The following is a 26,509-nucleotide window of genomic DNA, read 5'->3' as shown; positions in this document are numbered from 1 at the left end:
TGTAATCCTCTGTGCTTCTTCATGTCCTGCAAGTAAGGATGCATTCTGCGTCCTATATGGTAAAAGAAGAAGATTATGTTTTCTTAATCCCATATTTATATCTTGTGGTGACTTGCAGGGTCTTTGAGAATGTGTCACAGTCCCGATGGCACTCATGTCCCTGCCCAGCCTGCCCATGGCCTGGGATCCCATTTCAGCCCAGTCCAGGGCCACCAGTCCCTGCCCCAGTGATGCTGTCAGGGCCTGGTCTCCAGCCCTAACACAGCCTTGCCTGAACAAGAAAATTAGGGGTTCTTTCTGGTTTACTGAGTGAATTGTAGAACTCCCCTGGGCTTTGACATGGTCCATGGCATAGTTCAGTCATCTACTGTATGCTGTAGCAGGTGATCAATTGAGCTCAAAACCAATGAGTTTTTTGAGCATCTTTTTTCCATAATGAATTCTTGTTTTGTAAAAGATGTTCTTTTGAAATAGACACAGCCTGTCGCATGTAGCAAATATGTTTTTTCAGCTAATCTCCAGTATGTGATTGCTGATAATGTCAAAGATATTCCAATATATATTAGTTGTCTTTTTGATATGCCATGATAGGGGAGTTTTATAATCTTTCTTCCATATACCTAAAAGGGGTATGTTTTTCACTGCTGATTGAAATGCTCCCTGAATGCCAGAAATGCACTCATCAACATTTCAAGTGATGTATTTATCTGAAGTAGTTTCCTTCTGATAATTTCATTTGATGAATCAAAAACGCAGCTTTCAAATCCCTACAAATCGAGACAAAAATTTTTGGAGAATATTTATAAAAGCAATATTGGGGTCAGATAATCTAGCCTTGATTCCTAGTGGATGTTTTATTTTCTTTTGATGTTGACACCTTATAGCAGCCCATTCAAATCCAAAATCAACTTATTACAGTTCACTACCCAGCAAAAGATACAGCTGTGATGCTCGCGTGAAGAATACGGCATTTAATTCAGCTGGCTTCAGCACACAGGGACCTCCATCAAGATTGCAGAAAGGCACAAAACTCTCAAAGCTTTTACCACTAATTTGTCAGCAAGAGAGTTTTCTTTTGTGTTTTTATTTATTTTTTTTGCCACTGGGAGCCAGGTATTTGAACAAATCTCAGTCTCTCCTTCCCCATGCTCTCAATCTTTTGCTTCCTCTCCCCTGCCATTGCTTCTACTCTGATATATCTCAAAAAACAGCTTCCAGCATTCCCCACAGACTTTATTATACTAAAAGAAGGGAAAATAAGCATTTAATCTAAAAGATTTGATAGGTGCAGATAAATCTATGAATTTATTTGAAGTTTCCAGCAAAAATAAAATGCCTTGGATGGATAATGACAATTGAAGACAGTAACCTTAGAATATTAAGCTAGAAATCTGAATTTACAGCCTGGCTTTCTGTAAACACAATTACTGAGATATGCAGGTTGATTTTATTAACTTCCAAAAAACTCCAAGGCAGATGAAAACAAAAAGTAAGTGCCATGAATTATTCTAGAACTTTTTTCATTTAAAATTATTCAAAAACCTAACGAGGCCCCAGCAGCTGGAGATAAACTAAATTATACTTAGAAAATGTTATAATACTCTTTCTAGCTGCTCTGTCAAAATAGATTTCAAGTTACCAGGAAGGACAACCATTGCCCTTCCCACCTACTCTACCATGCTTTCATGTGCTGAAAACCAAAGGAAAAGGTTTTTAAAGTTTTCCTTGAAAAGAAAGGACTTCAAGAGCAGCACTGTAGAGGAATCAGAAGAGCCCTCTGAACTGATGCTTTTTGTTATGAATTCTTCTCTCTCCAGCCTAGTCCTGTGCAGAAATTATGCTATTTGTTTTTGTGCAACCCAAGCACAGCCAGGATGCCACAAACACTGTCTGTCTGGGGTGAGGAATATCTGTGCTGCTTTCACATGTAGCATTTCGATGCTGCCTTGCCACAGGCTGCTAGATGTGGCTCTGATGCCAGCTCAAGGGCTTGCCTTGCCTTTTCTGCCTCTGCCAGCTCTCCTGGGCTCTCCCACAGCAGACAGGAGAATGAGGCAGTTTTCTGCACCCCTCCATGGCCAGATGTGACTTCAGGGCAGGTTGGACTTGGTGCCTGTTTTCCCACCAGCCTTTCCAGCCCAGCTCCACGTGCACTCAGTGCCATTCATCTGAAGGGGCCTTCTGCACTTCAGGACACAACTCCTTCCAAAAACCATTTCCTGCTGGGGAGCAGGGCAAGGGCTGAGCAGCCCCGCTGGTGCCATTAATGCCTGCTCAGCAGAGGATGCCACGCTGTGCCACCAGGAGCTGCCCAGGCACATCACCAGCTCCTATCCCACCTCCCCTTGGGGACCAGAGCAGCGCTGGTGACTGAGTCAAATTAAGGGTGCCAGAAAGGCATCTTTAGTCAGAAAAACATCTGGCAATTCACTATAACCATTTGTGTGCAAGAAAAAGCATTGTTTACTGCTGCAAACCCTTCTGGGGGTCTGCGTTCTGGCTATGCAGCAGCAGTTCAGTCATGAGCCTGGAAATAATTTGTGGGATTATTTTTGGAAATGTCCAATTGTCTTATTATGGCAAGATTAAATGGGGCAACAGATGTAGTAATTAAAAATGAAAAAGTGACAGTTATTTTTGGCTCAAATTGATACTATTAACTGACACGGTAGATGGGCTTTTAAAGCCAAAAATATATGCAATAGCAGTCAGAATAGCTGTTATTTCCCTGCTGTTTGTGAAAGGCTTATGAATCATGTTCTACACCCAGCCAATGGCATACCTTTAGTTCAGATGCTATTTAAATTGCACTTAATTTAAATGAAGAGGTGGAACTAAGGAAATATCTGACGTTTTTTTCAGGCTTTGTCTGACATCAGAGGTCAAATGACTGCATACCTTGATTTCCAGAAGAACATATGAGACTAATTAATAACATGATTAGAAAATGTACCCCAGGTAGACCTGTAAAAAGACCATATTGAATCTATAGCTGCAATGGCAGAGTTAATTTGTATTTCCATAAGTATTGAGAATGTACTTCTTTTGCTTATTAACATTATGTGGGAGAAACTGGTCCCTTCTTACTGACCCATCATTTCCAGAGCATTGTATTAACATGTATCAGTAGTAACTGCACCAAATTTCTTCTTACTTAAAATCAGAACAGTAGGATTTGACTCTGCTTTTTAAATACTCCTAAATATAGTCCTAGAAAGAAAAATAATTTTAAACCCCCACAACTATTCAGGCAGAGCCTACAACTAGGGACATTCCCTGGCTATAAGGATTTGACTGAGGACTGTGTGTCTCTGAGCTCATTTGCACTAGACTCACTGCAAGCCTTAGATAAATGCATTAAGTTTTAAAAAAGGTAATCATTATATTAATTTATCTCCTTCATCTATAATGCCAGGTAATGCATTTTGGCAAGCATCACTTATAAGTAGAATTATTCTCCCCTGGGAAGCTGTAGATGACTCCTCTTTATCCAGATATGTTTTGCCTCAATGCACAGAGACACACAGGCTATCTTCCAACTTAAATCAATATTGTGATCAACACTGAATCCAATAAAAGCATATTTGCTTGGCTTTTCAGATGGTGAGGTAATGATCTTCCCCAGTCCAGCAGACAGCAGGGAGGTGCAGAGGATGGCTGGGGAGCCTGGACTGCACAGCCCCTCCTGGAGCTGTGGGGGTCACAGTCAGCCCTGCAGCGTGGTGGGCAACGCCTGCTTTGGCTGGCAGAGAGCCAGGGTGAAAGCTTTCCTGGCATCAACATCAGAGAGTTGAGCACTACAGGTTTTCCTTGAGCAGAGACACAAGCAGGCAGTGGGAATTTATTGCAGTGCCTTTGCATCCTCCGCTGGGGGAAATCTGCTGCAGATCAAGCCCTTGGCTTTCCTGGCCATTCTCTGCTCTTGCAGGTCCACTGGAGTAGAGATACTCTGCTCCTGCAGTGGTTGCTTCCCCTGCCCACACTTTGGATGAGCTGCTTAACTTAATTTTAAATATTTATTGGACATCTAGTCTAATGCCCACTGCTTGGGAAATGCCTCATGTGATGGGTGTAAAAGCAAAAGTCAACTTTTTTTTGCAAGGGGCTGGCCTAAAAAAAGCAATCTCCAGCTGTTCATTGCTGGGAACACACATTTATAGCATTCCCCTTGGAGTGATATTTCTGTGGCACTGTACTTTAAGAGAGGTGTATCCTTTGGAACTTGCGAGGCAGCTCAACTAATTTGCTGTGAAAAGTAGACAGTAAATGAGAATTTATTTTTGATAAACATTTGGAAATTTTCTATCTCAATGGAACACTTGTGATACAAGAACAAATACTTGATGTCTCCTTCAGGATGAATTGGAGAAGTTAGAAAGTTTGCATAGAAATCAATCATTTCCAATTTTACATAAACACTCTCACGAATTCTGTGTTCTGCAAAATCAGGGGAGTAAGCACATTTGTTACCATTAGTCACCACACGACACTCTGCAGTATTATCTATGATTCTTTGTGCCAGAGCAATATCTTCCAGCTCTAAATGCAGATCACACACCACAGATTTTATTTATGGCCTTTATCCCTGCTTCCCTACAAACAGCAGGGCTAAATGGACAAAATGTTAAAAAGAAGTATCAGAAATCTCTGGAAGTCTTAGGAGAGCAGCTAGAGCCTTTTTCTGGAAATCCTCTTATGCCTATGTTTCCACATTGTAATGGGGTTTTTTTTAAGTGTCTGAAGGGGGTAATGGCTGGAGTTATACTACAGCTGCACCAGCAGCATGAACTAAGCAAGTCCCAAAGTGTATGCAGCCAAAGTGAGCAGGGAGGCATTTCAGTGTCATATGCTGGAAGAGTGTCTGGCACCTGACATTTTATCTCAACTATCTCTCCCACGCTCTGCAGCTCACCTTCAATAGCCACCTGACAGAGGGAAAAAGTGTGACCCTGAGGATTTAAACAAAACAGTCAAAGCTTGATCTTCTACCATTTTGTACATCTTGTGATGATCTATGGCTCTCTAGAAGAAGGGCAAAGCTGCTCTGAAATGTGGCCTCCCTTGAGAAGAAGAACTTTACCCCTGTTTTGTTTCCCCAGTGTAGAATGTAAATCACTGCACTGCCTGCAAGGTGAGTTCTCCAGGCAGACTTGTCCTCTCCTTCTGCCATTCTGTTTAAAGCCCCTTTCACAGCCAAAGCTGTGAATTAAATCAAGGGCAGGACTGCTGGAGGAGGTGGATGTCTCAGGGAGCTGAACCACAGTTGTGTGCTGTGGGCTGTCCCGACTTCCTGATGTGCACACAGTGCTTGCTAGGCCCTCAAAGGTACACACACATTTCAGTGGCTTGTGCCCCCTGAGAGCACAAATTATAATGGTGTTTTTTAAAGAAGTCTGTGTCTCTAGACATTGCCTACATAGCCTTTCTTATAATTATAGATCTGTAATTATGTACTTAATGATGACACCCCCTCTGTCTCATGATAAATATATTTTTTCATAATAGCACTTAAGCATTGCATATTTACTAATCAAAAGGAGATTTGCAATGCAAGTGACTAATTACAAATTAATTATACCCTATCTTTAATTATACCATAAATAATCTGGATCATTTCCCAAGAAATTATATTAGAGCTCTTGTAAAGGCACTTGCCCTGGGTGCCTGCAATGGTCCACATCTCGTGCTTATCCTGACAGTGTAAGAAATCCAAAGTGCTAAGTTTTCATTACTACTGCCTCTGAAGTAACTGCAGTGCACTTAAAATAGATGTACAATTCATGAAAATGAATCATTAAAAGGCATTGAGTTGAATTGTGCCTGGCAGATGTTGTCACAAACATTGCTGAAATACTTAAACACTTCTTCCAGCAAGTGACGAAAGGATGCTTGGCAGCAAAATTATACCATACCCAGAGAAGTAAAGCTTTTCATGCTAATGCAAGAAAGGTTTCATAAACAGCCTCTTGGAGTTCTACTGCACAGTTATGAGGGTGCTCCTTCCTCATCTGTTGGATAGCCCTTGCTCAAGGCTACACCATCCTACCCATGGTGATCCCACACCTCAGCCCTGGAAAAATAAGAAGTTGCAAGCAGAAGGAGGCAGAATCCAGTGTGGCCTGAGCTGTTCTCCATCCCCTGGGCTCTGTGTGCAGCCCTCCCTTCTCACCCATGGTGCTGGTGCACAGGGCTCATCTGCTCTCTCATCTGAAGCAGCTTGATAGGGTTAAATTTTAGCCACACAAACCTGAGTGGGGCAGAGGAGGACATCCTGGACAGCAGTAAGGAATGAGTTGGTTTAAGATGGCCAATGCCCTGAAACCAAGGCTTTGAAAAACATGGTAATTTTCTGTGTCCTTCCTGCTGAAGAGCTGGGTCAACCCCAAAAATGCTTTGGCAAGTATTGTAATTGCATGATCTGCAATGGCTTGTTTGGACCAGCTCCTTGGGTGAAGACCTTTTTTTAAGAGGACTTGATCATGGGCAAGACTGCAGGCTCTCCAAGACACAGCTGTAACTTGATTGAACCCCATTTTTGGTGAGTTCATTTTGGTATTTAAAAATGGCAGGTCCACACTAGACTGTTCTTCATGTCACACATGGTAAATGCCCCAACCATCTTCCTGTGATCCAGGGAAAGCAGACGGATAGACAATTACACTCACATGACACAAAAAATTTAATTTTAATTTTAATTTTAATTTTTTCCCCTCATTAATGTTTCCCCAAATAAGACTTGTGTGTGTAGGGGTTGGTTCTTACTGGCAGGAAGATATCTTGGTTGGAGGCTTTTTTTAACTTCTGGAGGAAATTTGCCTTATCAGATCCCTCAGCAATTGAATAAAGCATGTGGACTCCCAGCTTACCTAGGATTTGAATAAGATCCATGCTAATGCTGATGGCTTCAAAGCACACAGCACTTAAACGTACTTTGACAGATGATTTTTCTTCTGTGTGTAACTGAAAAGAGTACATCCTGGGAGAGGAGTTTATCAGTTCCAGCCCAGCTAATGAGCTTAGTCTTCTTTCTGTACTGCTGAAATTATACAAAAGTGCCTGCCTGAAGGAGGCATATTGATGAAATTTTGCTTCAGCTCTGAGCACTGAGAAGCTTAATCACTTGGATCTCTCACCAGGAGAGTTTCCTCACCCACTGCAGGGGCTGCCCAAAGGGTGGGCTCTGTGCTGCTCTCAGCTCAGCTGTCAGCACCTGTTGATCTGCAGCAGGCTGGTGGGATAGCCAGGGAAGCAGTGAGTGGTTGGGCTACCTGAAATATTTTTCCTTGCATCATCCAAGCATGATGGGGAGCTGGCCTCTGAACTGGCCATCTCTCCTGTGATGGATACCCTCTGTGGCTGAATCTCACTGTGTTCGTGTGACTTCAAAGATGCAATTGTTCTTGCTATGATAGCAGTCATTCCTTCTACCTCTGGGCCAGTAAGCTTTCTGAGGACTTGGAAACATTCCTCATCTGACATTTTCTATTTTAACCGTTCAGAAAGTGGACACCCTACTTTGCAGTATTTTAGACTATTAATTTGTCCATTTCTGGTACAAAAATGGTAAGAGCTTTCTATGGTATATAACCTCTAAGCAGTGTTACTAGTGCTTCACAAATCCTTTGCACTTTGTTTTTCCTTCTGATGAAAGGTCTCTCTGTTTCCTGGGTTATGAATCTCTACAGAGCCTGTCTCAGTAACTCCCTCAAGCTTTCTTCCTTCTCAGAGTTATTGCTGCCATGCTCTTTTACATAACACCATTCAAAAGCAGGTTTTGTTCTGCACGAGCACACAGTCATGTTTATAGTTCCTCTGAAGCTGTGTCCCAACACTCCTCCATGGTTCCACTCATATCCACCAGCATGACATCGCTGTTTGAAAGCTCTGTGGCACCTGGCATCTTGTGCCCACACCAGATGGGTCTCTGGGCTCTTTGCACATGCACATGGCTGGTGGTGGGACAACCCAAGTCCCCATGGAAAACCCACATCTAATGGGGCAGCCAAGGCTTGATAAAAAGCAGCATTTGCTTTCTCTCTTCTTACCTAGGGCACATCTTGCCTGAAGCCTCTTCTGAAGGTGAGAAAGTGAAATAGTGGCAGCCTGGAAACAATGTTTGAACAATAAGGAAATGTGATGCCACTAAACGGCTCCTTCATTCTATTGCTGAGCACACATTAACCTTATTTAAAAATGCCAGTACTGAATGTGTCATGTATGCTAATGTGGTTTTTCTTTTTAACTGAGAGCCCTTCTTTCCTTGCAAAGCTGGCAGTAAGGATATCTGTTGAAGGATTGGTTGGTGTCTTGAGCCTATCAAGACAAACAACCCATCTATTTATTTTAAAAGATTAAAAAGTTTCAGTCATTATGAAAACTCTGTAATTGAGTTCTCCAGAGAATAGATGAATCAGAGAGCACTTGTGTTTCTTGTGTTTTCCTGAACATAAAAAAACCAGTAAGGATTTCAAGAGACAGGGTTTTTTTTGTTTGTTTGTTTGGGTTTTTTTTTTTTTCCCCAGGAAAGGACATATATATTTACCAAATTTAGTCAAGAAAAAACATGAAAAAGGTGTTTGAGACTTCAGAGTTACTCCTGAAGGAATAATTAGCTCTTCAGAGGGCTGGAACACAAGGCATCACCCTGGGATATATCCTGGTTTTAGGAAAACTCTTGCTGGTTGCTGTTACCAGTGCAACAAAGAGCCCTAAAACATTGTTCCTGTGCCTTATGTAATAGCACATCAAGTTTTGCTTTGCAATTGAGTCCTCACTAATTGATATAAATTAATTATACAAAAGTTTCATTTCTACGCGAGGGTGAATTTAAGATTGTTTACAATTTTATAAGAAAACTGACATCCATGTTTTACAGTTGCCCCATTGCATGTTTTTGGTGGTATTCACCAATACTGAAAGCCCCAGCTCCAAACTCCTGCTCCCTCTTAGCAAACACTTGCAGGTGAAGCATGTTCTCTCTGTGAGAGCCAGAGCACACATTCGGCTTGCTCAGCATTTGGCTGCTGGTGCCAGAGGAACAAACCCCTCCACAGGCAGGGGAAGGATGCACCAGGGCTGGAGACACTGGCCAGCCTGGTGGAGACCACATATGAGCCAAGTCTGCAAACAGTTCAGAGCAGGAGCTGCTGTTTCATGGCTTGCAATAAGTCTAGAATGTAATTACCACTGAACAAATAGCACTAACAATAACAGTTGTACTGCTAGCTTTATGCTTCTCTTGGCATTGTGTTGCACTGTAGACCTTACCCTGGTTTTAAACCATGAACCCTGATTATTAAAGCACACAGAGAGGAATTGTACCCTCCTACATAGCCTATGCTGCAAACAGGGTGACTGCCCCAGGTGCCTTGGTAATGGCATTGTGCAACACACAAATGCCTTTAATCATCCCAGCGCTGCTTCCACAGTGTCTTGTTTAGACTACTTAAAATAACCTACCCAAATTATGAATCTTTGCATAAGAAATGATGTGTGTTTCAAAACACAATGAGACACATTCTGCACAAAGGTTGGTTGGGAAGTGGGAGTGAGCCTCTGTGCAAGAGGCAATTCAGCAGAGAGCTCGCATTGTCTTTAACACTGCAATTAACCTAAAACATTGTTCTTGTAAATAAAAAGATTTGCAGTGTGGCCGCTGCTGTGGAAAGCTTGTGATGAAACATTTAGGACAGTGCTTTCTGAATGCGACTAATTTTCAGAAGGCATATCAAAGTTTCATAGTGGCACTAATTTAATCACAGATGAGGAATGGTTTTATATTTATGCTGGGCTTTAACAAGGCTGGATGAATGCAGGGTGGCTTAACGAGTGTGTGTGTGTGCCGAGGGCCGCCTGAGTCACGGGGGAAGCTTCACTGCTGCCCTCCAGCTGGGCCCATGGCGTCGGCCTTAACGGGGCCTGAGCCTCGTGCTGCCTCCACAGCTGAACCCAAGCGCAGGAAACCTGGCAATTATGAGAGAACTTCACAACCAGCAGCACAGCCTCTGGTTAAATCCTCATTAATCACCTCTACCCCGCTCCTGGCCCCGTCTCTCCAGGCCCAGACTAATCACATTGAGGGGGAAATAAAAGGAAGCAGAAGTGTGTTTCTGTGAGGTGCTGGCTGTACTTTTTGTGGTGCCGGGTTGTCCTCACGCCCCGCTGGGCTGGCTCAGCTGTGAGGGAGCTGTGATGGTGGGAGTTTGCAGGGACAGTCCAAGGTGCAGCAACAGCACAGCTGCTGCTGACACCCCCCACCGCTCCTGCGCTTTCATCATTGTGCTGCAAAAGATCTGCTCTTCCAGCCTGATCTAAAAGCTCCGGAAAATAGAAGAAAGTTTTCACGTAAAATTGCAGGAGAGACAGAGTGGTGTGGGGTGATGTACATTACAAGCCAAAAGACAGTACCATGGATCCCTTTTCTTGGGACCAGGTGAAGACTACATAGAAAATTCAAGCATGCCATATTTCTCCATCCAACAAACAATGGCAATTTAATCAGGATCTGTAGTGAGTGGCTGGTTCTCAACAAAAGCCTGTGCCCCAAACCTGAGCCCCAGGACTGCCTGTGCTGCCCAGCTGCCTGGCAGTGTGAGCACAGACAGCAGAGCCTCACACTTCTCTTTCTTCTGATCCTTTTCGGCAGGTGAAGTGCTTTTTTGGCAGCAGAAATGTTACCCAGGAGATGCAAGGAGGCATCAGCCTTGCTGAGGGCAGGATGAAGCTGGCCCCCTGCAGTCTGCCTTGCCCAGGATTAGTCAGCCACGGGGCACAAAGCTGGATTGTTCCCCCAGGGCTGTGCAGGAGAGGATGGGACATGTCCTGCCCAGAGCTGACCACTGGGAAAGGGCACAACACACCAGTGGTGCTGGGAAGGGAAGGGGAGAAAGCATTGCATCAGCTCTGGAGTCACAAGTTTGCTGAGCAGATGAGGGGGGGCCCTTTTGCATGCTGTGAGTTTCCAGCACTGCCTCAGTTGTGCTCAGAACACAAATATTTTCCTGTTGTGCCTGTGCCAAATCAGTTGCAGCATCCAGCAGCTGTGCTGGTGTGTTTTGACTGAAGAGACACCACTTGATGTCAGCATAAAGTAACTCACTATCAACACATTCACCCAAATTCACATTTAGGATCTTCAGAAATTATTACCATTATATTAAGCTACATGTTTAAAGCTTTTTAGCTAATTAATATGCATGGATTAATATGCAGCCTAGACTCAGCCTCAGGTACTGGGAAAGTTTCTGATATAAAAAAGCTACAAGCAGAGTGACAGGGACATATTACCTCACCAGATGGCACAGTTTGTTAAAACAAACCAACGCATTTCTAAGAGTATTTCTAATCTCCACTTGAAACACATTTTAATTTAAAATTGAAGTACATTTACATAAAAAGGGTTCAGAGAACAAATATTTCACAAGTTAGATAGAGGCAGTTCTGGTGTAAGGTAATAGAAGGTGGGAAAACATAAACTAATAAAAAACTTTCTCAATGATGGAATTTAAAACATAACTGTTGTTTGTGAGGAATTTAGATTGCTATGGAAAGCTTTCCTCTGGAAGGTGACAGTACAATCTGTGTTCAAGACTCATCAGCACAACTGAGATACAGAATTGTGTGAATAACAATCTGAAAGGGAAAACAAACATTTTATTTTGGAGTATGGAATCCTTTAAAGGTTTTATTAAACTTCAGGTCACCCTTGGAATGGAAATGCTATTCTGTAATGAGATCCTGAATATGCTGGAAAATAAAGAAGAAAAAATGAATTTTTTGAGATTATAATCTGATTAGGCCAGTTGCTGTCTGAAGAAAGGAATTCTGATGAATTCACTGTTTGAAGTAAAAAAAATGTTGCTGGATCTTTGGGTGCAGTGGAAGTAGGTAACAAACTCAAAAGGTGGATATAGGTGGTTTCTCTGATTCACTCCAACATTGTTCAACTCAATCCTTGGGGTTTTGCTTTTTTTCTTTTACTAATCTGAGGCCAGTTTGAAGCAATATGGGTGCCTAAATCTTTGTTGCCCCAAGACCCAGGAAGGATGACCAGACCTCAGCATCACACTCCGAGGCTCTCCACACCTCTGTCAGGAGACTGAGGCGGTCTGCACCGCCTGCACTGGGCTCCCCAAGGGGAGCATCTCCTGTTCTGCTGGGCTGACACCCTACTCCTGCAGCATCTCCTACAGCCTTTCCCACAGCCTGGTGTCTCTCCAACAGAGAAATGGGGAAGATAACAGAGATAAGGTCTTTTCTTCCAAAAAAGGGAGAAGAAGGTGCTTGTGACAGTGTGGGGTGACAATGTGAAAGGTGTGGGAGAAGCTCTGTTTCCAGCCTGCCCAGAGTTTGCTGGGCTGTCACCTCTGTACAGCTCTAATATTATGGCTTACTATGTGTACAAAGTTTGCCTCTGAAGTCCTCCCTCTGTTCTCACACAAAAAGTAAGAAACTCTGCCTTGCCTCATTGCTTCTTCATTTCTTTCTGCCATTTCCCCTCATCTCCCATGCTTCATCCTTCAGCTGCCCATCTCTTAGAGCAAGAGCTGTCTTGACTGTTTCTGACACGTTTGACTTTCATGGCAGACCTTCAGCACCCTCATCCTACAGAAAAGAAAAAAATAACTGTTTTCTGTCATTTTGCTGAGAGGCAAACCACACAAGACACAGTTAAGAAACATTTTGATGCAGAAACCTTTTTCACTGCAGATAAATTGCAATATTTTATGTTCTCCACAAAGAAACAATGTACAGAAGGGTAACTCAGAGAGCTGACATTACCATTCTGATGCCTTTCTTATGGAAAGACACAGCTCCAAAAGAAAAATTGTAGCAACCAGGAGGAGTCAGAAGAGCTTAACCTATCTCTACTTGCATCAATAGAACATGCAACTGGAAAAGATTAATGGTAGAATTTTAACCTCATTGACAGGAGTCTCACTGAACAAGAGCAGATCTGAGCTTTGTTCTTGAATCCTTGATTAGTTCCTGACATTTTTTAAACATGAAATATAAAATACATTAACAGTCTTTGACTGGAGCCAGAAACAGTCAGAAATTTAGAGATAAACGGTATTTTGCAGACAAGCAGGGTGTTGCCACTTACTGAATAACACAGGTAACTTTTTACTGCAGCTCACCTTTATGACCTCCTCTTCCAGCAACTCAGCATCTTGGCTGTACTACACCCACTTTTCATTTTTTCAATATCTCTCACATATTTTTATATATTTTTTTCAAATGTTTAGATTCAGAATCAGAGCATTCATATGCTGACCACACTTTGCTTCTTTGAGAAGTTATGGTCAGTTACCATTATTTTTTGACCTGGACAACAGGCAGATGTCCCAAACATCTGCAGTTCATGGGCTTCATAAAATTTATCTATTTTGAAAGAAAGTGAAAGAAAAAGAAAAGCCAAAACCAAAGCAAGTATTAAATAGTGAGTCCAAAGGCAGCTCACCTGTTATCATCTCAGCCCTCCTCTTAGTCTGTTCACGTCAGTCAGCCAATCTATACTTGTTTAGATAAAACATGGGCAAATATTCACTGTCTGGTGTATCCAACAAATTCACTTTCCCATAGTCTCAGTAGCTTTTAGGAGCATCAAAACAAAAAAACCCCACTTTTTATTGTCCTTTCAAAGCAGATAGAGATTTAGAAACACTTCCTCCCCATTCTCTTTTTCTATATTCTTCCCATCCAAAAAAAAGTCACAATAAAGCCCAGAAAATAAATTATCAAAAAGTGAGCTAAGGTATTAAGTTTATTCAGGAGCTCAGAATTATTTCAGAGAGCTGCTTTCACTCCTATCAAATGCATATGTATAAATTTTAAGTCAATATGTTTTGTTAGCACTGTTAAGACAGAAAGCTGCCTGCTATCCCTTTTAGCTAAATGCCAGGTAAATAAACAACCAACTGGCTTAAGCAAATTAAGTAAATAGCATTTGTGGGCAGGTAGTTTTGTTCAGCATGTGGCATATAAATGTTTATTAATGCTGTTAACCTGGAGAAATGTCAAGGTAAAGGAAGAGATTAAGCAAATATACAGATTAAAACAGAAACATTTGTGAAAAACAATGTTCACAGAAGCAAATAGTAAAGAGCCACATGAGTTTGCTGAAGCCAAATGCTCCCATTTAATAAATAAAAGGCTTCATTAATCCTCCCTGATGGAAGTGATGCTTGGAATGGAGAACAGATCCAAGAGAAAATATTTTTCAAAGTCACATCCATGAGTCCCTGGCAGCCCAGGCAGGCACCACAGCTGTTCCCAGGAAAGGAGGAGTATAATGGAGGCAGCACTCACAGCTCCTGCCTGCTGCCAAAATATGTGGGGCTGATAGCAGAGCAGCTGGAGGAGCTATCAGTTGTGTGGGTTGCTGTGATCAATAGCTGCCTTAGAGATGCTCCTGGTCTGAGTGCTGTGCACCAGCTGTGATCCAGGTGCCAAAAGTGTGTCGTGACAGGGTTGTCCCCATACTGTGTCCTACACTTACACACCCACTTACCACTGAGGCACTTGCTCTAAGGGTTGCCCAGAAGCAAAGCTCATGGTGGTGGCAAGTCCCCATACTTCAGCTGAGCCCTCCAGCACTGGGTGCCTTTCTGCAGGAGCACTCAGAGCCCTGTGATCAGCTGCATCTTTACCCTAAAACTATATCTTTCTATTAATCGAGATTAGGTCTTGAGACACATGTGGCCTATGCAGTTGGATTAATCTTCCCTAACATCCAAGCACGATGGAGGTGTCAGGTGTAGGGCAGAATTTTGGTAGGAATCTATCCACACACGGCACCGTTGTCTGAAGGTGCATCTCACCCCTGAGCCTCAGCTGCAGCTCTGCTCCTGTGTTTGCTGACCACGTCCAGCTCTGCAGCAGTGCCCAGGAGCAACACTCTCCTTTTTCTTCAGCAAGTAGCTTTACACAGCATTGATTTGGTCTCCATAACTTGGACCTCTTGGCTTGCCTAGGGCATCACAACATCCCTGGAATGAAGCCTAAGGCAATCCCTGCACACCAGCTGGCACAGAAGGCTAAGGCATGGCTTGCCACCATTGTCACTGTAATGTCATCCCATGGAACTGCTCTTCAGCTTCCCAGTCACTGTGCCTCAAACTGCTTCATGTGCCCTCATGTGAGCTAGAGGACCAGGACAAAGAGCAGACAGTGGCAGCTCAACTGAGGCAGTCCATGGCACCTGTGAAAGAATTCATGGTGTGGCAAGCTTTCTCTTCTGCCTGGCCCCTGTCAGGGCAGCTTGTCTTCAGGGCTATTGTCCCTTTGTAAATTTAGATCAAAAGTGAGCAGATGCTCTGGTAGTGTCTGGGGTGGGGAAATGACATATGTAAACCCTGTATTAGAAAAATCAAGCTTAAAATAGACAGGCTCAAAGCCAAGATACTCCTTTGCACACACTTCCCCCAGGGCAGAGGAGGAAAGCACAGAGATGTGACAGGTGCCAGTCCCTTTGCTTCATGTAGTTCTGGAAGCAGATTAGAAAATGCCATGAGAACAACAAAGTAAGAACTTGAACTAAATATTTAAGTCCTCTGTCTTCTTGGGAGATGGGTCAAGGTAGAACCATAGGGAGAGATCTGGGATGAGAACAGGCCACACACCTTCCCTTTTGTCAGCCTGGAAAGCATGGGGTGTTTCTGTACTGAAAATGCAAGATCAGCAATGAGTTGTTCTCCTAGCATGGGAAGCTTTAGGAGAAAAAATGTCTAAAAATGTGCAGACAAAGGAATGCTGGACTATTGGCTGGAAAATGGATCAGAGTAAGTTGTTCCAAGGAGACTGCTCAACTGAGGATCCCAGGAAATTTTTTTTTTAAAAAAGTAAAGTGGGAGAAGCAAGGATGTTTGAAAGATAGCTGTGATCCAGATAGTATATCACTGGGAGAAGCTGGGGAGAGGAGCTGTGGACCCATCCTTACCCAGCAGCCAGTCAAGCTCCTGCCCACTCTATGGTATGTGTTGTGGTGTCCCAAAGCAAACATGGAAATGTCAGGGGAAGGTTTTTCTTTTTGGTTGAAGGGAGGTTTTTTTAGATTCACTGACTTCTTACACATTTTGTACAGGGGAGTGAAAAGTAATGCAGATTCCCCTAGAAACCTTCGTGCCAGAGTTGAATTTGCAGCACATGAGAGCTAATGCCACATGGCAGCTGAGGCTGAGCTTGAGCTTGCAGTGTTTTGTGGTGAAGAGAACATTGAGATGGGCAGTGCTGCAGGAACTGGGTGGCACTGAGTCCCTCTGAGTCTGGCAGTACATTTTTTACTTTGTGCTGCAACATGCAAAGAGAATTTGCTTTGCCTTCTGATGTTTATCTTAATTTTGCATGTGTTCACAACTCACAGGAGAAAATGACAAATTGAGAAAATATTTGTTTTCACAAAAGCCAAGAGGCTGTTGCAGCAGACAGCCAGACAAACACAGTGTAAGTGCCAAAGTCTGAGCTTTTCTATACAGTGTGCCATGTACATGATCAATTTTACCTGCCTAAAGGGCAATAGGAAATTCAGTGTGTATGCTGCCATAATCACTGCAGTGTCTCTGCACAAGGAGTACTTGTTGCATCCCACTGCAGGTTCTTGGAACACCACCCAAAAGGGAGGCTGAAATCATCAGCCACATTTCATTTGGCTACGCCAACTGAATCCAAACAAATTGAAAAATGACCTGCCTGTAACACTTTGAGGCATACAGCAGAAAATAACTGTGAAATAGTTGCTTATGTTCACTGCAGAAAGATTTATTTATGATTCTGAGCTTGAGCAGCAGAGGTAAATAGAACCACCTGTAAACCATTACCTGTCATGCCCCACTGCCCCCATGTGAAAAAACAAGAACAAGCATTGCTTGGAGTGGAGTTGGTCTAGCAAATGATGAGGAAAATTGAATGTTTTCTCTCAAAAAGCAGCAAATGAAGAGGAGCTACTATATTTAAAATTATGTTTGCCTGAAATGTGCCAGCTTTTGACAAAAGGCCCATGAGTCTAGCATCTGATTTCTCTCCTGTGGTGCAACATGAGCCACTTTGCCCTTTACTTCATACTTAAAGAGGGATTTTGGTGGTGAAACAAACTGATCTGTTTTACAAATGGCTTAAAAGGCTCTGCACTGATGTGTAGCCAAAATGGAGAAGAGCTCTTTATAGTAGTATGGCTAAATGTCTTTTTACTTAATTGTTATGTATTAACTTAAGTTTGGGGGGAGTTTTGTTTGTTTTATATTTAATAATGAATTTTTTGTGCCATGATACTATACATTCATGTAAAACCCTGAAAAAAGCAGACCTTAAAAATGTTTGCTTATAATACCAAGTTACTGAGGACCATGGTTTGCTACCAGCAACCAGCAGCGTGATTTCCAAACGTGGACAGCACCAAGGTCCCCTGGTCCATGGCATCCTAGCTCTTCTAGACAAACACAGCACAGTATTCTTGCCTGAAGCACTTCTCTAGTTCCACTGGGACTTTTTCCCAGTTTGTTAAGGAAAAAAAAAAGCCCCATCTGAGCATGACCTCTAGCTTTCCCTCTCCTCTTTCCTCTCAACTCCTGACCCATTGACTGGTTTGGCCTCCATGAGACAGAGGGCTGGAATCCTCAAAGATCAGTTTTCCCTGTGGATTCTCTGCAAACTGGTGGGAAGGTGTTTACAGAGCCTTTTAAAAAGACAGTTTTTAGTGCTGCCACCAAGGAAAGAGGTCAGAAAACTTTGATATTTCCCATTGCTTATCAACCCCTAGATAATCAAGCAGTAAGTGCAAGGCCCCAGATTTAGTTTGGTCTAACCACAGCCCACGTTCTGTCCTGCCAAGTGGGAATGCCACAGATGACAAGAGAGAAATGGAGGTTACTTAAGGAAGGAGGATGTTCAGGGGAGAAAGGAACTGTATTAGTAGGACAATATGTCCTACTGGCTTGGCTGCCCACAAATCTGCTTTTCAGGATATTTTTTAATTTTCTGTCTCTTCCTAAGAGGGACCCTAAGTCCCTGCAGGCAGCAGTTGGTCCTTGGAAGACGTGATGACAAGGAGAAAACTCTTTGGTGCCTATAGAGAATGTAGAAGTTAAAATACACCTCCCAGGATCTCACCATGAGCTGAAAGGAATTGGAAAAGTACTGTTCCTACATCCACACTGGCTACTGGAGATAGAGTACAAGTCCAGCATCCTGCCCTGGCAGTCTATAAAAGCAGAAGGAAAAGAAAAAATCCTGGGAGGGAAAGTCAGGAGCACACAGTGCCTGGGGGCTCTGTGGGTATCCATGAGGAATGCTCTGAATGGTCAGCATGTGGTCTCACAGACATCTCCTGAGGAATGCCAGGATGCTGGCTGGGAAAGAAAGGTGTTGTATTGCATATTGCTGTACCTTGGTGCTGTCACAGGAGTTCTCCATCACTCAATAGTCCTTCTGCTCCCCACCAGGCCACTCGAGTCCATTAGCAGAGTGTCTGGCATTTGCTGCCACATGCCTTTCCTTTTCTTCTGGCTCATATATAAGCCCTCTTGACCTCAATGTTGGTGTGACATATAAACAAGTTATATAAAAACTTCTCAAGTGCATTTTTGCAGATCACACGTCTCCCGTATTTAATAGTCCAATATTTGAAGAGAGTGGCTAGGTTCATCATGAGGTCAGTTTTCCTTTGAGAGGGTTACATTTTGTGCCCTTCTGCTGCTTCCCTAAAGAAGAATTTATGTATTTATTGTTTGAATGCTTTGTTTTTGTTATGAGATGTAGAAAAAAGCAAGACCCAAAGTGATCTCAGCAAATAAGAACTGTGTACGTGATGCTTCCATCGTGTTGTGCCACCAGATCATAGAGCGGAAATTTAGGCACTGCAGTTGAGAGACTCTGTTAGCTGCTAATTCCACTGCCAGCTTTAAAATCTGATTCTTTAATGTGGTATGCAGTGAAACAGTCTTTGTACTGTGTGCATTATTTGAAATACCTTCAGATGTTTTAAGATGTTTTCCACAATAAACTTGTATTTAGGTGGCAAAGCAATACCCAGTCTGAGTACGCTGAAGATGAGGCTGCTCTTGTCCATTTTCAGTGCTGTTCAGACTGTGTGACTGAGCACCAAAAAAAAAAAAAAAAATCAAGAAAGTTCCAAAATGGGGTTGGGAAATGTTGATGCTTTTAGGGTCTCAGATGGACTGTCAGACTCCCTAAAACTGCCTCTGAGCTCCCAGGGCTGCTGAACCACAGCCCAAAGAACCACTGAGACAAGGCTCTTTACCAAGATGTGTTTATTCACTCAGGTATCTCTATGAAACATTGGAACAAAAAGCATGTACATAATTCATTCCCAGGTGCATTTGGGATGTCTGGTCCTGTCAAAGAAATATCAGGAACACAGGGACTAAACCACCTCCCTGTGTGCTCCTGCAGGAGCAGATTTGACCCCTGACACGGCAAGCTGTTATGTGAATTTTACAGATCCATGAGAATACATTGAACTTAGTCACTTCTCACCAGTTTTCCACTAAACCAAAAATATTTTAATTATTTGAGTGTCAAGCAGTCAAATGCTGTACCTCAGACACAGCTATTCCAGGAGAAAATTAGAAGCACAGTGGAGCAAACAATATGCCAGAGAAACTACAATCACAGTGTGATCCGAAGGATAACTTTAGTAATGCAAGTGTTTCTTTGCTGGATGACTCATGGAAGGAAGCAGGGGCTGGAGCTGCTGAAAAAAGAGCCTGCTCCTTGGGAACATGAGCGAAGGTCAAGGATCAACTGTGTAAAACCAACTTTTTGTTTGATGTTAATAATCTTTAGGAAATGGATGGAGTGAGAGCAAATGTCAGCTCCAGTAATGACTATGTAACTTTGGGACTGTATAGAAAGTGATAGCCCAGCTCACACTTTGCTGCTGGAAATAATAGGGAGAGGTGAGCTGAGGATTCAAGCCTTGATTTAATGTTTTCTTTTCAGTTTCTCTGTGACTTCTGATTTATCAAAGGGACAGGCAGCAATCTTTAATATTTAACTCTCTGTATATATAACATATAGGCATTTATATACACATATATGCTATATATATACGGTGTATACATATATATATATTTTTTATATATATATATATACACACCATATATGTACTATATAGACAAATTTTTACCATTGTGTTTTGTCCGTGCAACAGCTTTCCAAAGTTGCACAAGAAACATCATCTCACCATCATTTATTGAATTTTAAAAAGTATAAATATTGAATAGTTTTTTTATGTTAATATCCAGCTGGAAGGTTATAATATTTAATTCAAAACATAAACATGGTATAATAATATACATATTATATAAGAGTATGTGTTCAATTTTTCAATTTTATACATACCACTCAGACCCACATTACACATATTTTTTCAGTGGTTATTTTCAGAGTACCTTCTTCCAATAACAGTTTGTTGAAACCTCATTCCTTCTGTCCCTTGCCAAAATAGCAGCAAGTTTAATTCTGTTTCTCTCCCAAATTGTGGCACAGCTGGCAGTGTGTAAACCCAAAAGACTGCTCTACATTTGTGACTGTGCTCCTTCCTTCTAGATGAGGGGTGCCAGCTCTGTAAATTCAGAGGCCAGATCACATTCTGGAAGAAGGACAGAGTATTAGGAGAGAAGAATATAACATGTAATTCTGCTGTCTGTTATTTTGAATTTGCTGGCATTTATTTCTAAATGGAGGCTTGTTGGTTTTTTTTTGGCAGGACCACCACCTATGATGCATCTCTGCTCTGTGTTGATGAAAGGAATATTGGTTCCCCAGCCAGTTCATGGATTGCTGTCCTGTGTTGGAAAGATTTCCTGATACCAGCCTCAAATGCCACTTCCTCTGGCAGGTCCGTGGCCCTTTGTCCCACTCACAGCAAACACGAGAGTCTCAGTTGGGAATTCTCCAAGGTGAAAACAACTGGGAGCTGGAGTGCTTGGGGAAAGTATTTTTCATGTACTTGCCCTGTTTTCTTACTTCCCCAGACATTCACTTTGGTTCTGTCAGAGATATGATCCTGGCAGGCAAAATTTTAGTCTGATGCAGTACAGATATTTTTAGGACCCAAAATCCAGTTTATTGCGTTCTTTTTCACAACAGCCTTTTTTGTCCTCGAGGAGTGTTACTGATTCTCCTCTCCTCCTGGCTATACAATTCAAATTTTTTCAATTTTCCTGCAAAGGATAGAACCTCAGACCTCTCATCTTCATCCTCTTAACTCCTGCTTGCCTGCACCATGTCTTCCTGGGGGCACATTACTCACAGCTGAGCACAGGGCTGCAGCAGGGCCACCAGCAGTGCTGGGAGCCATGGAAGGGTTAATCCTTATGTCTCTCAAGACAAGCTGTCTGTTCACCCTCAGGACGTGTGCCCTTCTCCACAATGGGTCAGCACCACTGACTCATGCTGCTCTCTGATTCAAAATTCAACAAATTCAAAATTTGTTTTCGAGTCTCCCTGCATGCAATAAAGTCTTTGTTTATAGTTTTGGAATTTGTTCGTTCTTTTGTTTGCACACTTTGTTATTCTCCATTTTTTAATTTCACCCCACCTTGCAAATCCAGTTTCTCTTACACCAGTTGTGAATGCTGCAAATCAAGCTCTGAATTAATATATCTCCTGGATTCAAATAGAGAAGCCATAATACTGACTCCTAAGACAAGTACAAAACAAAACAAAACAAAAAAAAAAACCAAAAAAAACCCCAAAAAAACCCAAAAAAAACCCAAAAAAACCCCCACAAACAAACAAAGGGAAATCAGCTTTAATTTCAGCTGGAATATTTTTAAATGAAAGGGCAGAAAAATGCACATCTTTTCTATCAAAAAGTGTAAAATAGATCTGCTTTTGGTCAGTGCTCAAGGATATAGAAGCAAAGTGTGCTTGTGACTCTAGAGAGGAGACATTTTTGTACTAGGAGCAAGACATGTAATGAAAGTGACAAGTTTGGATTTTGGGAGGAAAGGAGCCTCAAAATACTCAAATATTTTTGGTTGAGCCAACCTTGGAAAGACTGGAACAGTGGTCCTGTGTCCAGCTTGTACTGTGTGCATTATTTGAATTGCCTGATTCTGTTTAGGCCAACCAGTGTGAGTATTTTTGTGCTCTGTACCACACAACGTTGTCTCTCTATATCTTTACAACATGATCTGCTTGACTCTTGCCAAACAGATTAGTGGAGGGACAGGAAAGGATACAACAAAATAGATTAAATAGTCTGTGAGCTGCTGGGATAGGAGTGATTTTCCAAAGGACATTTTACAGCTCTGCTGTTTCCACTGAATTTAATTGATTTTTTTATTTAATTACAGGGTATCCATTTTCTCTGAAATCTGCCTTCTTGTCTTCTTGAAAGTTCTATTAATTTTTCAATCACTATTGGACTAATATGAAGTGTAGAACTGCTTCCTTCAGCTCCTTTATTCTAAGGTAAGTGGAGCACTATAAATTTCAGGGATAAACACAGTTCTGCCTAAGACATTAATGTCCCAGACTAAAGAAGTTGATCTCCTTGAGGAGGAGACTGTGGAGATGGCAGTCTTGTATTCCAGACATGTGGGACAAAGCCAGACTGAATTTTGGATCTGTGAGATAAATGACTTTGCCTTAGTAGGAGGCAAAACCCTAAAATCTAGTGCAAGGAAGAAGGGGATACATGCCAATTTAACAAGTGAATGAAGAGAAACTTGAGCATCAAACTTGACCTCTGGCCCCAGCTGGCAATGGGGCCAGAGGAATCAGTTTAATCTGTTGGCTTGACAGAAAAGCTGTATATGATGTAGTAGATTATATAATTCCCTTAATTTTTTTCAACAGTTTTAGAGAGTTCCAAAGGTGTTTGCAAAGATGCTGTTTGGTTTCTACTATGTATTCTGTAAGCTTTGAAGCAAACTTCTTTACAAGTCTTTTCTCTTGCTATATTGTCTCTGAATTGTAGTACTTCGATCATGATCCTTGAATAAATATTACATGAAAATAAATTTAAATTTTAACCTTCATTCTTGTTCCTACACTTCTGAGAGGTTCTAAGAAGATTTGAAGATAATTTTAAATGTTCTTCAAAAAAGCAGAGCTTTTATTATCTCTGTCTACTGCTAGGTGCCATGGAAAATCCTTAGAAATAAAATGAAACATAACACACAAAACCCATTGAGCCACCATCTAATCAAATGAGTCGATTCATAATGACAGAATACCATTAAAATGCAGGCAGAAAACTTCTCAATACTCTTATTCTGCATTTCTTTTTGTTACTTTAAGTCTTCACTTAGGGAGTAATGGAAGCAAGCTGAATAATGAATACAGTTAATACAGTCTCAAGGAGTCTCAATTTCTTTCTCTTGAGCTGAGCTGAAGGTCAAATAACTTCAGTATAGTAGAAAGAACCAAGATGGTCCTTTTTAGACTCTTTTAATGACTACAATTTAATGGTGACAAAGAATAATAATGGATAAGGAGATGAGATATTTTAAAGCTTTACTTTGCTTACAGCAAAATAAGAGAATAATGCATTTCAGTCCCTTGGGCAAATGACAATGAAATAATCACTTTGCTAGTTTTAGGTGGTGCAGTGAATAGCTCAAATCAGAAACATAGACAACTGCTTTTTCCTTAATGAGTTTATCCCACTGATGAATGAAGACAAGTCAAATGATGCAGTTATTTTTCCATTAACTGGGTAATCATGGCCTTTTACTGAATGTAATCAATGGATATTTCCATATATCTAAACCCTGCTGTGGAACTCTGCCCTGGGCTGAGCACCTTGTTCCCCTGTACAGTACCTGTTTGATGATTTTGAAGAGTTTGATGATTTTGAATTATTTTGCAGAGTATGAGTACAAGTCAGCAAGAACACTGCCCAAGGAGACCTGCAGTGGAAATGTACACCTAGAAAATAGGGGTGCTTATCTGTTTTTTCATATGTGTACTCATAAATGTTATGTTATGCATGCATGTAACAGCAATAACTAATGACCATAACTAGCAGTTAGATCTACAGGGGAAAGGCTACAGAAGATTGCTGTGTTCACAGAATCACAGAATGGGGAAGGGACCACAGTGGGTCATCTGGTCCAACACTGCAGCTCAGGCAGGGTCATCCTAGAGCACATGGCACAGGATTGCATCCATAAAGGTCTTGAATACCTCCAGTGAGGGAGACTCCACAGCCTCTCTGGGCACTCTGTTCCAGTGCCTGGTCACTGCACAGTGAATTCCTCCTCATATTCACTTGCACCTTCCTGTGCATCAGTTTGGGCCTGCTGCCTCTTGTTACTTGACACCATCAAGAGGAGCCTGGTGTCATCCTCTTGGCACCTTCCTTTCCAATTCCCTTACATATGTTGATTATTCCTCCTTCATATTTTCCTCTGTGCCTTCAGCTGGACAGAGAGGTGCTCTGCTGTGGGTGTGAGCGAGCGTGGCCAGGGAAGGATTCACAAACTGGGACACATGGGCTTGGTTGTGCTGAGTTCATGAAAGGAGAGAGCAGGAGGAAGCTTGTTGCTGGCACTAGAGCTTTTGAACCACTGAGGCAGGACTGTGAGGAATGGACAGGAGGTATGGAAAGCGGCTTAATTTGCAGCCAGGATGAACAGTATTGCAAATCTGAAGGGAGATAATTCAATATGAATGGTTGTGAAGCTGTTTCTGTATCTCCAAACCTTACTGCAATGCCAGGGAGTCTTCTATGTGATCATTATACCATGTGGCATCATCCAACTGGATATCATCATGTCAAAAAATGTCATTTCATGATTAATACAAATTTATGAAGTTTTTCACTTCCTTCTTACATTTTGACTAAAGCGAGTAATACGTTAGTTTCTCTCTCAGATTGTCCTGGGCTTTGTGCCTGATTTGCCCTCATACCACCATGTTCACATTCCACCCTTATCATATGAGCACTGTGCAAGCCTTGGAGAGCTTTTCTCCATTACTCACTCCTTCAGCAGATGTTCATGTTTACCACACTGTTGACCTTGTTGGCATATTTACCACTGAGTAAACAGTTTGTACTCTGCTCAGACTGTGAAGTCTATTTTGGCCAATATGTTAACAAAGTCTTAATGTATGTGCCTACTAATCAGTATACCAGAGAAATCTGCACATTAAAAGAAAAGGGTGAGAAATAGAAAGCATCATAAAGACAATGAGATTAAATCGTGAGTTTTTCAGTGATCTCATATAGATGGTATATTGAAAGTATATGGGGCTAGACACCAGGTCACATATAAGAATAGTGCAGGCATAAAATGTCATACATCTAGCAAGAGACATGAGAGGTAACAAGAAAATACACTATGTTTAGATTAATAGTGAGAAGATTATGAAAGGAAGAGTAGGTCTTCTACTCAGAGGGAGACAAAGCTATTTGTAAATGATACTGAGAAGACTGTTCTGTTTCTTTTTTGCCTCAGCATTCCCTGGAAGAAGAGTGAAAAAGGCTATGAATTCAGGTAGAAATAGAAAACCTGCAGAGAGGAGAAATCGTTAAATTGATTTTTTCCCCAAAAATTTCTCTGTAGCTAATGAAATTTCACAGGTAATTTTGAAAACCAGATGAAACACATCTGACAGCAATTAGAGGCTAATCACTGGAAACCAGAGGATGGGTACAGTTGGGGTACATCATATCTTTATGATGAGGGATAGAGTGAACTGAGGAATTACAGTCTTGCCAGTTTATCTTCTTCGCCTAAAATTGGAAGAAATAATCCAACCATCCGTAAATACCCAGAAGATAATGAAGAATAAGTAACAGCTATGAGGGATTTGTCAGGAACATAAGATCTTTAACAAAGGTCATTTCCATTTACAGCAGCATGAGAGGCCTCGTGGGCTGCAGGAATGAGGTCAGCACCACATTTCAGAAAGGCTGTGACACAGAGCTCCTGTTTCTGCACTTTGATGAGCTGGCTGCAGGACCGTGATGCGCGCTCCATGCCAACATGGACACAGCAGACATGACTTCCATGGGCACCTCTCCTGGGCCCCTCGTAAACAAACATTTTTGCCAATGGCTTTGTGATAAACTAAGAGGTACGTTAATTCAGTTTTTAAATAGCACAATGCTGGTAAGGGTTGTGAATCTACTAAGGGATGGGGTGAGGTGTGAGAATGCTTCTGACTGATCCTGCCAAAGTCAGATGTGTTTTCTGTAATGCTTTGCTGCTGGCTGGGGTGGCCCAAGCACCAAACTGCACTGAAGGCAAAGGTGTCCTTGCTGGGTCCTGCCAAACCCCTTGTGGCCTCAGCCCAGGGCTCACAGACAAGGTGGTCTCAGCACTTTGTCTTCCCCACTCCTGTACCTACACTGCCAGCCTGGCTGACCTGGGGACATGGAGACTTTCACCTCCTACAACACAGCCAGCTTGGAACAAGGGATGAGCATAGCCAAGACCAAACATGATCTTCATGGTCTACTGCTCAAAGCTCACTTTGCTGCACAGGAGGTCCTGTGGATGGGGTTCATCCAGGCAGACCCAGAAGGGGCTAT

At 42.1% G+C, this 26,509-nt stretch overlaps 1 protein-coding gene across 2 annotated transcripts in view; it reads left to right on the top strand.

Moving 5' to 3' along the window:
• Window positions 1-26,001, top strand: part of LOC120510659 (putative Dol-P-Glc:Glc(2)Man(9)GlcNAc(2)-PP-Dol alpha-1,2-glucosyltransferase) — a 47,860-nt gene extending 21,859 nt beyond the window's left edge. The window contains exons 3-5 of one of the 2 annotated variants that reach the window (XR_005629543.1): window positions 20,726-20,857; window positions 22,320-22,437; window positions 25,832-26,001. Coding sequence is in view for 1 of the 2 variants with exons in the window: in XM_039726663.1 (XP_039582597.1) it covers window positions 20,726-20,740 (15 nt within the window). In the remaining variant the exon portion in view is untranslated. Of the gene's footprint in view, window positions 1-20,725; window positions 21,090-22,319; window positions 22,438-25,831 lie in introns of those variants that run through there. The other variant, XM_039726663.1, reaches the window with a different exon arrangement.
• The last annotated feature ends 508 nt before the right edge of the window (window positions 26,002-26,509 follow it).

Source organism: Passer montanus, unplaced genomic scaffold, assembly GCF_014805655.1.
Source record: "Passer montanus isolate IOZ18808 unplaced genomic scaffold, ASM1480565v1 scaffold6, whole genome shotgun sequence".
Classification (NCBI taxonomy): domain Eukaryota; kingdom Metazoa; phylum Chordata; class Aves; order Passeriformes; family Passeridae; genus Passer; species Passer montanus.
Note: the sequence above shows the minus strand (reverse complement) of the source record. Positions and strands in the feature narration are given on the sequence as shown.